This window comes from Chaetodon trifascialis, chromosome 22, assembly GCF_039877785.1.
Source record: "Chaetodon trifascialis isolate fChaTrf1 chromosome 22, fChaTrf1.hap1, whole genome shotgun sequence".
Taxonomy (NCBI): domain Eukaryota; kingdom Metazoa; phylum Chordata; class Actinopteri; order Chaetodontiformes; family Chaetodontidae; genus Chaetodon; species Chaetodon trifascialis.
Window position 1 is genome coordinate 21238526 of NC_092077.1, and position 12500 is coordinate 21251025.

The following is a 12500-nucleotide window of genomic DNA, read 5'->3' on the forward strand; positions in this document are numbered from 1 at the left end:
TGTTATCGGAATAAGAGTATTATGATTTACACACACGTCCTTTAATCCTGGGATTACAAACAAAGACTGGCTATTAAATGAGAGCTCGTGATGCTTTGCTGTTTAATCCATGTTAACACGCAGAGATTCAGTGAACTCAAACTGATTCTGGGTCAGTTCTCTAATTCCGTCTCTCTGCAGCGACCTATCGTGGAACAGATTGTCATCAGTGAAGCTGAACTCCTTCTCCGCTCTGCCCGCTCTGACCAAACTGTGAGTGACCTCCTCAGTGAGGAAACCTCCCCGTTAGCTCGCAGTGTCGAGATAGCTGTTAGCATCTGCTGTTGATGAGCGTGTGAATGTGTGCATATGAATGGGTGAATGAGTGGTTGGTAAGGCTAATACGTAAATACGTACATAAAACGAGCCTTCACGACAGAGCATATTCGAGATGTCCCCGAAGTGATGGTAGTCATGGAAACATCCTGATGTTATCTCTCTCTGCAGTGACCTGTCATCCAATCAGCTGTCGTCTCTGCCTCTGATTGGTCTGCATGGTTTAACTCACCTGCGATTGGCTGGAAACACACAGCTGATGGAGTTAATACCCCGAGAGGACCTGCCCAGAGTCAGGTGAACACACACACATACACACACACACACACACACACACACACACGCGTCTCTGTTGTGTCCATTGGACAGCGTTTAAAGGGACATTCTGCTGGTTTATCTGAGCGTGTTTGCACATCTGCTGTTCAACAGCAAAGATGGAAAAGTGGTTTTGTGTGTGTGTTTAGGGTGATGGAGCTTCCTTACGCTTTCCAGTGCTGTGCCTTCGTCTCCTGTGAGAGGAGAGGAGGAGGTTCATTGTGGGAGAGGGAGGAGGCAGCAGACTCTACTGGGAAAGAGACCTCCGTCCTGTCCAGCCAAGGTGACGGCAGACACACACTGTCACCTCCAAAGCAAAGCGAGCACTTCCCGCTGCTCGTTTCAGAGTTTGATCGTGAGTTATTGAATCAGAGGCGCTGGGAGTCCGACGCAGCAGCTCACAGCGTCACATCATGATATCAGTGTCTGCTGGTGGAGGAACGACGCAGCTCGTTACCTTCAGTCAGCCTTAATTGGCATCTTATGCTGGTTTTGCTGCTAAATACTGCCATGACACTGGAGACCGACCTGTGAGGAGTCGTTAATTGTTAATTGTGAGATGAACAAATAAGTGATATTTCAAAATAAAACTCTGTAAAGACTGACGTGCTGCTGTCCTTGCGGTGTCCTTTCAGCAGATCAGGACTGGGACGATTTCCTGCTGGAGTTTGAAGATGAATCCAAACTTCAACACTCTGTCCACTGCAGCCCTGCACCAGGTAACACACACACACACGCACGTGCACACACCTTAAAACTAAAGCTGGTCTGAACTGCTACTGCAGTTGTTTAATACTAAATATACATCAGATTATCACTAAACTTGTACACATATTACATATAATACCTATAAAATACTATTTCTGATTATTTACAGTCAAGTAATGGAGATGAGGTTATCCTTACCCACCCCCACCCTCAGTGATTTATCATCTCTTCTCACAAAAAACGTCAAACAACATCACATTAATTAAAAATGATTTACTGATTGATCGTAAAGTGATTTTTAGTTTGATTGTCCTGCAGGACCTTTTCGCCCCTGCCTCCATCTGCTCGGCAGCTGGTTGACCCGTGGGGGGGTGTGGCTCATCACGGTGCTCTCGTTGGTCAGCAACAGCCTGGTCGTCCTGTCAATTTTCTTTTCCCCAGCCTCCTCGCTGACACTGCCCAAGCTGCTAGTTGGTCTACTGGCCCTGGTGAATGGCCTGATGGGAGTTTGGAGCGGCTGGTTGGCAGCGGTGGACGCCTGGACATTTGGCAGCTTCTGGAGGTACAAAACCAAATAATAGTAACCCTGGGGGACTTGATCTACTTTGATCTGTAATCATCACACTGAAAAGGCTATTAAAAGAGTCTTAATAAAGGAGAAATTTCAAAATAAGAGTCTCTTAGCTCAAGGGGAAGTCAGTTCTGGCACTCTTTGTTTTACAGGTATGGAGCGAGGTGGGAGAGCAGCTTCCTGTGTCGACTCAGTGGCTTCCTGTGTGTCTTCGCGTCGCAGACGAGCCTCTTCCTGCTCACCATCGCAGCTCTGGAGCGATGCTTGGCCGCAACTGCACGCTGCCACAAAACTGACGGACACAATGGTGTGAAAACATGCGCACTCACTCAGTTACTTACACACACACACACACACACACACACACACACACACACCTGGAAAGTTTTCCCCTGGTTTTGATCTCACTGTCCTCCCTCTGCAGGCCGCTCCTCCTCACCGCTCTCCATCCGTCTAGCCGTCTGTCTGTGTTTCCTGTTGGGCCTGGCTGTCACACTGCCCCCCCTGGTGGCTGGACACAGTAGCACCTCCCTCTGTCTGCCACTGCCTTACTCCTCCTCCTCATCCTCCCTGGCCTTCACAGTCTCCCTGGTGCTCCTCGACTCATTGTGCTTCCTCCTCATGACGGTTGCCTACACTCGCCTCTACTGCCGGGCCCACAAAGCTCCACCCGCCAATGAAGAGGAGGTGGCGCTGACTCGACATGTAGCCTGGCTGCTCTTTTCAGACTGCCTCCTCTACCTCCCCGTTGCTTTCCTCTCCTTCTCCTCCCTGCTGCGTCTCTCCACCGCGGGGCCGGAGGCAGCGAAGGGGGTGCTGCTGCTCGTGGCTCCGCTGCCGGCTTGCATCAACCCCCTACTCTACATCCTCTTCAACCCTCTCGCCCGGCAGGAGCTGGCAGCGCTCGCCAAACGCACCTGCGGGGCTGTTGGCCTACCTAGACTTTGCAGGAGGAGAGGGAGAGGAGCTGGAGGAAGGTCAAGGCCAAACGTGATGGACTCAACGTATGACGAGGACGCGGAGAAGCAGTCATGTGACTCGACGCAGGCGCTGGTGGCGGTCGGAGGCATGAAAGAGGAAGAAGAGGGGGAGAGAGGAAGAGGAAGGAGTGAGACACAACATTCAGTGGTGTTTGTTGTTCCTCATCACTGAACTGACACGAACACACACACAAGGTCTAAAGTTCTCACCTGCCAAAGGCCAAAGGTCATGAACACCTGAACTCTGCTCGTCTTCAGTTCGTGGTCTCTTTATTTTTCTGTATTTTGTGGGAAGTTCTTTATTGTGCAGGAAAAAGCTGACACGGGACAGGAAATTAGAGGAGATAATGAGTTACAGACCAGACTGGAACTGAAACTAAAATTAGTCCTGGATGAGTCTTCTGGCTTTGTCCTGTCAGAGGGGGGTCAAAAACCAGATTTTAAGACTTGGGTTTGTCAGCAGGAGCCCAAAAACAAACACACATGCCTGATCATTATCTGTTGTCCTCATGTTTTTAGTGACCACATGACCTTTCCTGTAGCGCCACCCTCAGGACAGGCTTTAACAGCTAAGTCATCAGCAGCTGTTCTGTCCAGTAGCAGTAATGAGCACCACAGCCTGTGGGGGGCACTAACAGGACTTTTGGCAGGTGAGTCAAAGACTTCATTTTGGACTTCACACACACAATATGAGCAGTCAGCAGCTTTTATTTTGAAGAATGACACGACTCACAGCGCCGTGTTACCGAGCAGCCCACCAAATGTTCTACCGAACGCTGTGGAGCGCTACGTGCGTGTGTGTCCACAGCTAATATGTCTTTGCGAGTGTGTGTGAAAAGTTCAGCGTCTGTGTGAGTTTTGTCACAGAGTCGATCCGACAAAGTGAGAACAGGAATCAGAAGACAAACAGGATTAAAGAGCAAAAGGAAAGACGGTCGTGTTCAGCTGCTGAAGGACATCCAGTGAAAAACACAGGCGGCTCCGTCAAAGGATTACTTCCTGATATATCAATAAAGTTGTCTCAAAGGAAAACTTCCCACAAAAAGAGCAATTCATTGAATTTACTAAGTATAAAAATGTATCTTTTCTCTCTGTTTCACACCCAAAAACTGAAATGGAAGAAAAAAGTCATTAGTACTATTTTAGTACATTGACAAAAAGTACTGCTCATATGTGTGTGTATGTGTGTATTATTCATGTTGGGGCAAGATAAACCTGTCCACGCTGTCACATTGTGAGGACTTGTCTTAGTTATGAGGACAAAATTCAAAACCCCAGAATGTAAATCTTTCAGTTTTAAGGTGAAGACTTGTGTTAAGCCTCCAGGAAATGAATGTAAGTCTATGTAATGTCCCCAGAAGTGGATGGAAACACAGCTGTGTGTGTGTGTGTGTGTGTGTGTGTGTGTGTGTGTGTGTGTGTGTGTGTGTGTACAGTAAATGTGTGTAGATACTGTTGTAAATACAGGCTACTGTGACAATCCTTCTCTCCTCATCTTGTAGACTGTGAGAAACGTGTTTGCTGAATAATGTTTCTAATGTTTGTACATAGATTCTGGCCCTGTTTACACATCTCATTTCAAGTGTCTCACATCCGGATTGAATCCAGATTTTGCACACTTTCATCTACATTCAGTCACGTTGGACGCACTCCAGTCCAGAAGGTGGCACTATTATCCTTACAGCCGTATTCAAATCAGTGGTAGCTGAAGAAGTTTTGAGGTACTTGTACTTTACTTCAGGATTTTGTCTTTTCTGCTATCTTAAATATTTGTACTCCACTAGATGTCCGAGGGGAATATTTTACTTTTTAGTTCACAACATTTATTTGATAACTTTCGTTACTTTGTAGATTGTGATTAACACGACAAAACATATGATGTCATATTTGTAGATAAACAGAGTTTTGATCCCCGGAGGGAAATTCAGATAAGACTTTATTAATCCCTTATAGGGGATATTAGGGCATTGTAGGCAGCAGCACAAGTCGCAGGAGTATAACTATATTATTCAGTAATAGTAGTGTGTATATATAAACAAACAAACTTGGGTACCCAGCATTAAAATTAGCTCCACCTTTAGCAGCTAAAACATTAAAGTGATGAACACATTATTTTGAAATGGGCCGTTCTACATAATGAATACTTAAAGTATATTTTGATGCAATACTTTTATACTTTTACTTCAGTAAAGCATCTGAATGCAGGACTTTGACTTGTATTAGAGTATTTAAACACTGTTATATTTCAAATCCAGAATCTGGTGTAACCCACCTCGCTCTCTTCTTTGATGCAGTTACACTTTGATCAGATGATTCTCTGAAACAGGACGCGTGAAACAACTCAGTGTAAATGGGGTTTGAGACGGAGACGCAGAGGTTTTCAACACATTCTTTTTTTTTTTGTTTGTTTTCTTTTCATTTTTTCCATTTTTACTGTTTCTGCTGGATTGATAATCCTTTACTAATGCATTGTGTGAACATCATCCACATCCTGAGAGACTCAAGACCTGAACAAGCTGTTTCCACAGGTCTGACGTGAACTCCTTAAATGTGTGGAGACAAAATGAGTCTTTACTTGAGATGCACTGATGCGGCTTTCAGCTGCAGCTCACAGTCTTCATCAGCTGATACATGTAAACTGAGCAAACCACTGAGGAAGACGTGACATGGTTGAAAGCTCCAGAAAAAGGTTAAGTGAAACTTGAGATAAGATTTTTTTTTTTTAAATGTGTTTGTGATTTTGTGTTTGTAAAGGTTTACTTTGTTGCATTTTTAATTTGTAATGTATGATTTGTAAGTAAGCTTTGATGTGGGGGGTGGAGTCTAGTTCTCTGGCTCCTCCCACATCTGCAGCCATAGAAACTCAAAAAAATAAAAGCATTGATTGTTTGAATGTTGGGTTAGGGGCTAGGGACTTTCTGTGATCAGCACTTAAAATCTGTAAAAGGAAAAAAATACGTTTTTAAAATCAGAATGACTCAAAATTCATGTTTCCTTTTAAAATATGTGAATGTTTGGTGTTTTTTGGGCTTCCAGAGTGAAGCTTTAGTTTGTGACGTTCAGCATATAACCCTAACCCTAACAGCAGCGTGGCTCAAAGTGCTATGAGGTGTCTTTGTTTCATGTGTTGTGTTCATGTGTGTCGTCACACTTCACTCTGAGCTTCTGTGACTCATCCAGGCTAAAATAAAGGTTGGAGTTTAAACAATTACACCATGATCCACCACAGCATTACGTGCTGAGCGCTTTTTGTTTTGACAGGAGAGGCAAGAACTTACTGTTCCACACTGGCAGACACTGATACGTCTAAGGGTTTGAAAGATGGAGACGCAGATATTTCTAAGTGTTATCAATGAGCATTTGTAGCCTCCAATCCACCAAATGAGGGTTTCTGTCACCAGTCTCTATAAAGAAGTCAAAGTAGAAGAAGTTTCATGGTGATATTCTGACATACATAAAAACCTGCAGCTATTCTGTTAATACATCTGAATTTTGTGGCGTTCATCGAAATAAAGCAGCTGTTTGTCTGTATTCAACAATTGTAGCTGTTGAAACTACAGTGAGCTCTGCACTGCGAAAAATCCAGACAGAGTTTTGCGAAGTCTGATCAATTACCTCAAGTGATGTCACTTGAGTCAGCTTCGTTGAAGACATCAATTTAGAAACTGAAAGACATCCATTGGTGTGGAGTCAGAAAGAAGTAGCTGATTGTAATTTCTGCCGCAGAATACAGGCTACATTAGCTGCTGCTAGCACAACACACCTGAATCTGTTATCCAACTGTTGGTGCTCACGTTGCATTCTGGGTAATGTAGGTGCCATAGACAGTATAAACAGTGGACTGAGCTTCTGGGTCTGAAAAGTGAAGCCAATGTAGACACATAAAACTGCATTCTTCCTAATGGAGAGCAGGGGGAGACTCCACTGGTTGCAAAAAGAAGTTGATCGTATGGAAGTTTATGAGAAAATGACTCTACTTCTCACTTGATTCATCACCTCAGTGAACAGGTTCCTGGTCAGTTTATGGTCACAATCTCTAGTTTCAAGTCTTCTTCCACACATCATGATGTTCATTTAGTAGTTTGGTCCCATTTAGACTAAAATAGATAAAGCAGGGTTTGATTTAGGAATTACTACTAAGTCACCACAAGAACGTGTCCATGTGTCCTCTCTCAGATCCAATCAGGATTAAGGTGTAATAATGCACATCCTTCCCAGCTCCACCCTCTCATCCAGATATGGCCACTTCTAGCTCAAAACAAACAAAAAAAACAAAACAAACAAAAACAAAACAAAACAAAACAAAAACAAAAACAAAAAAAAACAGGAATGCCAAACTTAAGCCTTCAAAACTGTAGGACCAAAACCAATAGGTGAGCTCACAGTGGCTATATGAAGCTTCAGCCTGCAGGCAGTTAGCTTAGCATAAAGAGTAGAAACAAAGGGATATGGCTGGTCCTGTCCAAAAGTAACAAATTCCAACCAGCATCTCTAAAGCTCACTGATTGGACTCTGCATTGAGTAATTTTACTTTGAACACATTTTTCAATGCAGGACTACCAGTAGTGAAGTATTTTGTGGTAAGTATCTTTGTGTGAACTGTCAGAGTATTTCCTCCACCACCACTTCTTGTCACTTTCACTTCAGCTGTGTAGATTAGTCATTGCAGTGCAGACGGTGATCAGAAACCAAGATCAGGTGTGGAAAAGTTCTGGTTCACAGAGAAGAACAACCTGAAATATTTCCATCATCAGTGAGTCAGTGAGGAGAAACTTAACAAAGTCATTCAATTAGCTTGTTGTAACTTTATGGTTCACACACAGCTAATCGTGACACACAGCTGACATTCATATTATATTCATACTAAAGAAAATATGTGTTTTTGATTGAAGCTCGAACTTTGTGAAGCTACAACAGCAGAACACAATGAGGCCGAGGTGAGTCATATTGAATTTATACTAAAGCAGTTGCACAATTACCCAGTACAAGTAATGAAAAGCCAGAGCTCCGAGTCATTGTTTGCTATTTTTGATTTCGTTTGATTTAAAGTTTCTTCTGTGTTTGGAGAATTTCACTAGGTGACTTTCACATGAACCAGGAGAGATTTCAGTCAGAGCTTCTTCTGTGGCTGCACAAAGTGCTGTTTCTGTCAGAGCTGGAGGGGCTGCAGCTCATTTTAAACCGGACTGAACTAATGAGCCAAGATGCCAAACCTCAACATAAACACAGAAACGTTCAAATGATTCAAAACTTTGAAAGGAAAAGTAGCAAATGTTCACATTCTTCGTGGAGCCGAACCATCGAATGTTTTTACAGTAAAAGTGCTGAAAAGATTAGCATAACACAGCCGGTTGGCATTGCAACGCCATGGTTGCTGTGATCTGGGATCCAGGTCACTGATAAGAAATGCAATACAGATAAGAAAGACAATGGATTGTGTGAGCGTGACAACGATAAGACAGAAGTGGACAGAGGAGTTATTGTGAGACAGGAATTATTTTTACGTTTCAGTCATTCAGAGAGGTCAGAGGTCACAGAAACACAGTAAAAGTTGGAAGTATTAGAAACTGTCCTCAGCGGAAAACGCAGCTGTTTACATAAGCCCCACTGTGTTCATCCTTTGTTTAAAGGCCTCAAACAACACCTGTTTTTTCTTAAGAAATATTCTGAAAACTGTTTTAATCATCCGGATGTTTTCATTTTTCATTCTTACATTTGCTGTTCAATTAATTTCCTGTACAGTTCTTTGAAGAGTCTCATCTGGAAATCAGCAATAGTTCATGAGGACGTTTCTCTCTGTTTTCTGTATAATTAGCACCAGATTACAAACTTAGCAATTTATGGGCTTGTAAACTGAAGCATTGCCATTTCATTTCCTAACATAAAACATCTACAAGCTGTTTCAAAGGCTTCTCACGCCGCCAGGAATTCATTTGAACTGTGTTGGTCGGAATTTTTTTTATCTCTATATGACTCTGTTGGACAAAAGGGACATAGAAAGGATGTCAGAGGAGACAGTCGGGTCAATAAAGTTTGTGACCTCAACATGGCAAACCCACAAGTCTCCCACTGTCCAGCAGTCAGTGTTGTTTCTTTGAACCACCATTGTATTCAAACATGAACCAGGATTCAGTTTGTCTCCAGAAAAGTCAAGAAAATTTTTTCAGATGCCTCTGATTTATCTTGTGACCTTTAACTGTTTACAAAGCACCAGCTCAACAGTGAAACATGAATGCATCAGTATAAAGTCTAATAACATCAAACAGAATCAGACAGGACACATTTTACTACAGAATGTGCAGTAAAATTGCAATTCAGTAGGATTTTGACTTCATGACTTTTACTTTTGAGTATTTTATATTGTCTTAATGATTTTGACAGAGGAGATAAAATTTTCGGCTTTCTTGTAGCACCATCTGCTGGACAGATAGACTCATCTAGGAAGAGGGAACTTTGTATTTTAATATATTTATTTAATTTGACATTGATGCTCAGTAAAAGTATCTGTAAAACTAGATTAAATTACCTATTTCACTTGGATTCTTGTTTACTGTGATTTGATGGCAACAGGTTTTTACTAATTATATCAATGAAAGAAAGAGAGGAACTCAAACCCACATACAAATGAGCATAATAACAGACCACTCTAAAAACATAAAGAAATCTCTGAACTTTTTGATCTTGGGAAGGCATATATCTGATAACTTCATGGAATATTTAGCAGAATATTCTCTAACTAAAATTACTGATAGCTGCATTCCTAATTCTGACAGTTAAGTCAATACAGGAAACACTGAATAATAATAATAATAATGATAATAATAATAATAATAATAATAATAATAATAATAAAAAAAACAAAGCAAAACACATTATTGACCAACGGTGGAGGTAACTAATTGCATTTACTCAAATAACCAAGTTTTTTCAGGGTTAATTCAGTTTTTATGGGTATTTTTTCAGTCTCTAATGTCATGCATATTTAAGTGTGCATTACATCATGTAATGTACTTTGTTACTTTTAAAATCATTGAACACTGTGTACAACTTGCATTTTGTAACCAATGACACTATTTGATCACAAATGGGCCTACGATAACCCCAACATACTGAGAAACCAATAAATAATGTAGGAAATTGCAGCAGATGCAACTGAGCAGAACACAACAGGCGAAAGAAGGAACTTAGACTTAAGATTTGGGTTAGGGCTCAGTTAAAAGTGGGGTTAGGATGAAAGATTTTTAGTGCGCGTCGTCCCCGCGAGGGGACGGCGCGCACACGTGCACACTCCATCCAGCCTCCCCATGCGGATCAGCCCCAGCAACCCCAACAACCACCACCAAATGTGGACACAAAATTAATTAAGGATGAGTGTAATTAGACACAGTATGGTTTATATCCCGCAACATTTCACTCCACTGCTTTTCTTTCCTTTTTTACAGATACAGGAAACAAGTGGGTGACCAGGTAGGTGTTGTATTGTTAGTAGTTCTAATTCTGTCCTTTCTTCCTTTTGCAGGTGGATCAATAACAATCAGGGTGAGTATTATTACATTACATTGTTATATTCTTTTTTTGTCTTTTTTTCAACAGGTGAGTCAAGAAATCAGGGTAAGTATCACCATATCATATTGTATTAATCCTTTTTCTTTCTTTCTTTCACAGGTGAACAACAAAGGATCAAGGTGAGAATTATTTCATGACATAATTATAGTCGTTTTTTTGTCTTTTTTTCAGATATTTCAGGAGGTGAGTATACAGTAAATAATATATTACATTGAGGTTATTAAATGTCCAAATGATTGTAATGGCCGCACCAGCGGATCCGAAGCCTTAAACCAAGACCATGCCTGTATTAGGGTTATGAAAATTAATGAACCATTTTGGGGTTAAGGGGGACATTTGGCTAGGGTTAGGGCCACATCCTAAGGGTTGAGGTTAGGGTGATTGGCTTAGTTAGGGTTAGGGTCAGGGTTAGGGTTAGGGTTAGGGGTTAGGAGTTGGGGTTAGAACCTTCTCCCGAAGGAGAAGGAAGTGCACGGGCCTACATAGGCCGTGCCCAGCCCCCCTTCCAACCACTCTCCCTATGTTTGTCTTGTTTATGTTCTTCTCTGTTTTGGTTTGTTATGCCCTGCCTTGTTTGTTTTCCCTTTTGTTACCTCCTTTGGCTTTATTTTCCCTTAACTGTTTGTTTCCCCTTTTGTTTTTTGTTTACAGTCCCTTCAGTTCTTTTGGTCTCATGTCGCCTTTGTTATATATGTAATAATCAAAAATAAAAACAAAAATAAAAATAAATATAAAAACCCCCCTTAGGCCTTAATGTGCACCGCCGCGACGTTTCGACCGGACTAGGTCTTCTTCAGGCCAGGTGCACATCCCCCCAAAAAGAAAACTTAACTAAACTAAAAACCAACTGAAAGAGAACTGTGCCTTCCCTGCTTTTATATCAATTTGAGCTCCACCCCCTAGTTTTAGGTTTTTAACTTTTGGGTAAGGTCTTTTTTAACTTAACTTTAACATGTTATAATGAATTTGTATTTTAAGCCCCTAAAAATTGTTTTAATGTTTTTTAATGTAAATAATATTTATTGATTTTAATATATTTGTTTTTAAACCCCCTATGATCCATCCAATTACAATTAATTATTTTTAATCCAATTTTTAATTATTATTGTTCTTCCCAATGCCCTATTAATTTCCCAATTATGAATTTATAGCCAAATGTACCTACCTACTGTTTTTCAAGAAAATCCAATTATTTATTGTTTTTAATAAAAATGAATTGTTCTTAATAAAAAATATTTGTAATAAAAATGAATTGTCCTGTCGTTCTTTGTTCTTGTTTTCCCTGTTTGGGTTTTCTTTTTTCTTTTCATTGTTTGTTCTTCCTTTGTTTCCTCCTTTGGCTTTGTTTTTGTTTTCACTTCAATATTTGTTTTTCTTTTTCTTGTTCTTCTCTGTTTGGTTTGTTTAACCCTTCATTGTTTGTTTTTCCTTTTGTTTCCTCTTTTTGGCTTTGTTTTGTTGTCCCTTTACTGTTTGTTTACCCTTTTCCTGTTCTTCTCTGTTTTGGTTTGTTTTTCCCTTCATTGTTTGTTTTTCCTTTGTTTTCTCCTTCCTCTCTCCTTTTTCCTCCCATCCCTCCCATGTCCTTTACCCTCTTCTCTCCCTTCTCCATTTAGCCACGTTAGGCCATGTGGCACTGATGCCATCCCCTCCCCTTAGCCTACGTTAGGCCATATGGCACTGCCCCTCTCTCTTCCACTTGGCCTCTATTTGGGGTAATTTTCGTCCCTGTGGGCACCGTTTAGGATTAAGGTGGCAGCGGGCACTAGTTTGGATTGGACACCAGCGGGCACTATGGTTAGGGTTAGAATTTGGGGTCTGGGCTAGGGGTTAGGATAAGGATAGGAATAGGCAAAATTAGGGAATAAACAAGGAAAACACCAATTAGGCCAAATTAGGACTTAAATATCAGGGTTAGTGTAGGTTAGGGTTAGAAATTCTGTCAGGGCTAGGGTTCAAATTACCAATGGGTTGAGGGTTGGGGTTAGGCACCCCCTCCCTTGGTTAAGGTTAGGGCTTGAGATCAGGGTTAGGGTTAGGAGTTA

The 12500-nt window shown here is 41.4% G+C and overlaps 1 protein-coding gene across 1 annotated transcript in view; it reads left to right on the forward strand.

The window, feature by feature from the left end:
- The window catches only part of LOC139350481 (leucine-rich repeat-containing G-protein coupled receptor 5-like), a 21244-nt gene extending 17032 nt beyond the window's left edge, over nt 1-4212 (forward strand). The window contains exons 13-20 of the mRNA XM_070991933.1: nt 181-252; nt 487-612; nt 780-913; nt 1266-1349; nt 1657-1900; nt 2062-2216; nt 2334-3176; nt 3311-4212. Coding sequence (XP_070848034.1) covers nt 181-252; nt 487-612; nt 780-913; nt 1266-1349; nt 1657-1900; nt 2062-2216; nt 2334-3061 — 1543 coding nt within the window. The 3' untranslated portion in view covers nt 3062-3176; nt 3311-4212. The remainder of the gene's footprint in view (nt 1-180; nt 253-486; nt 613-779; nt 914-1265; nt 1350-1656; nt 1901-2061; nt 2217-2333; nt 3177-3310) is intronic.
- The last annotated feature ends 8288 nt before the right edge of the window (nt 4213-12500 follow it).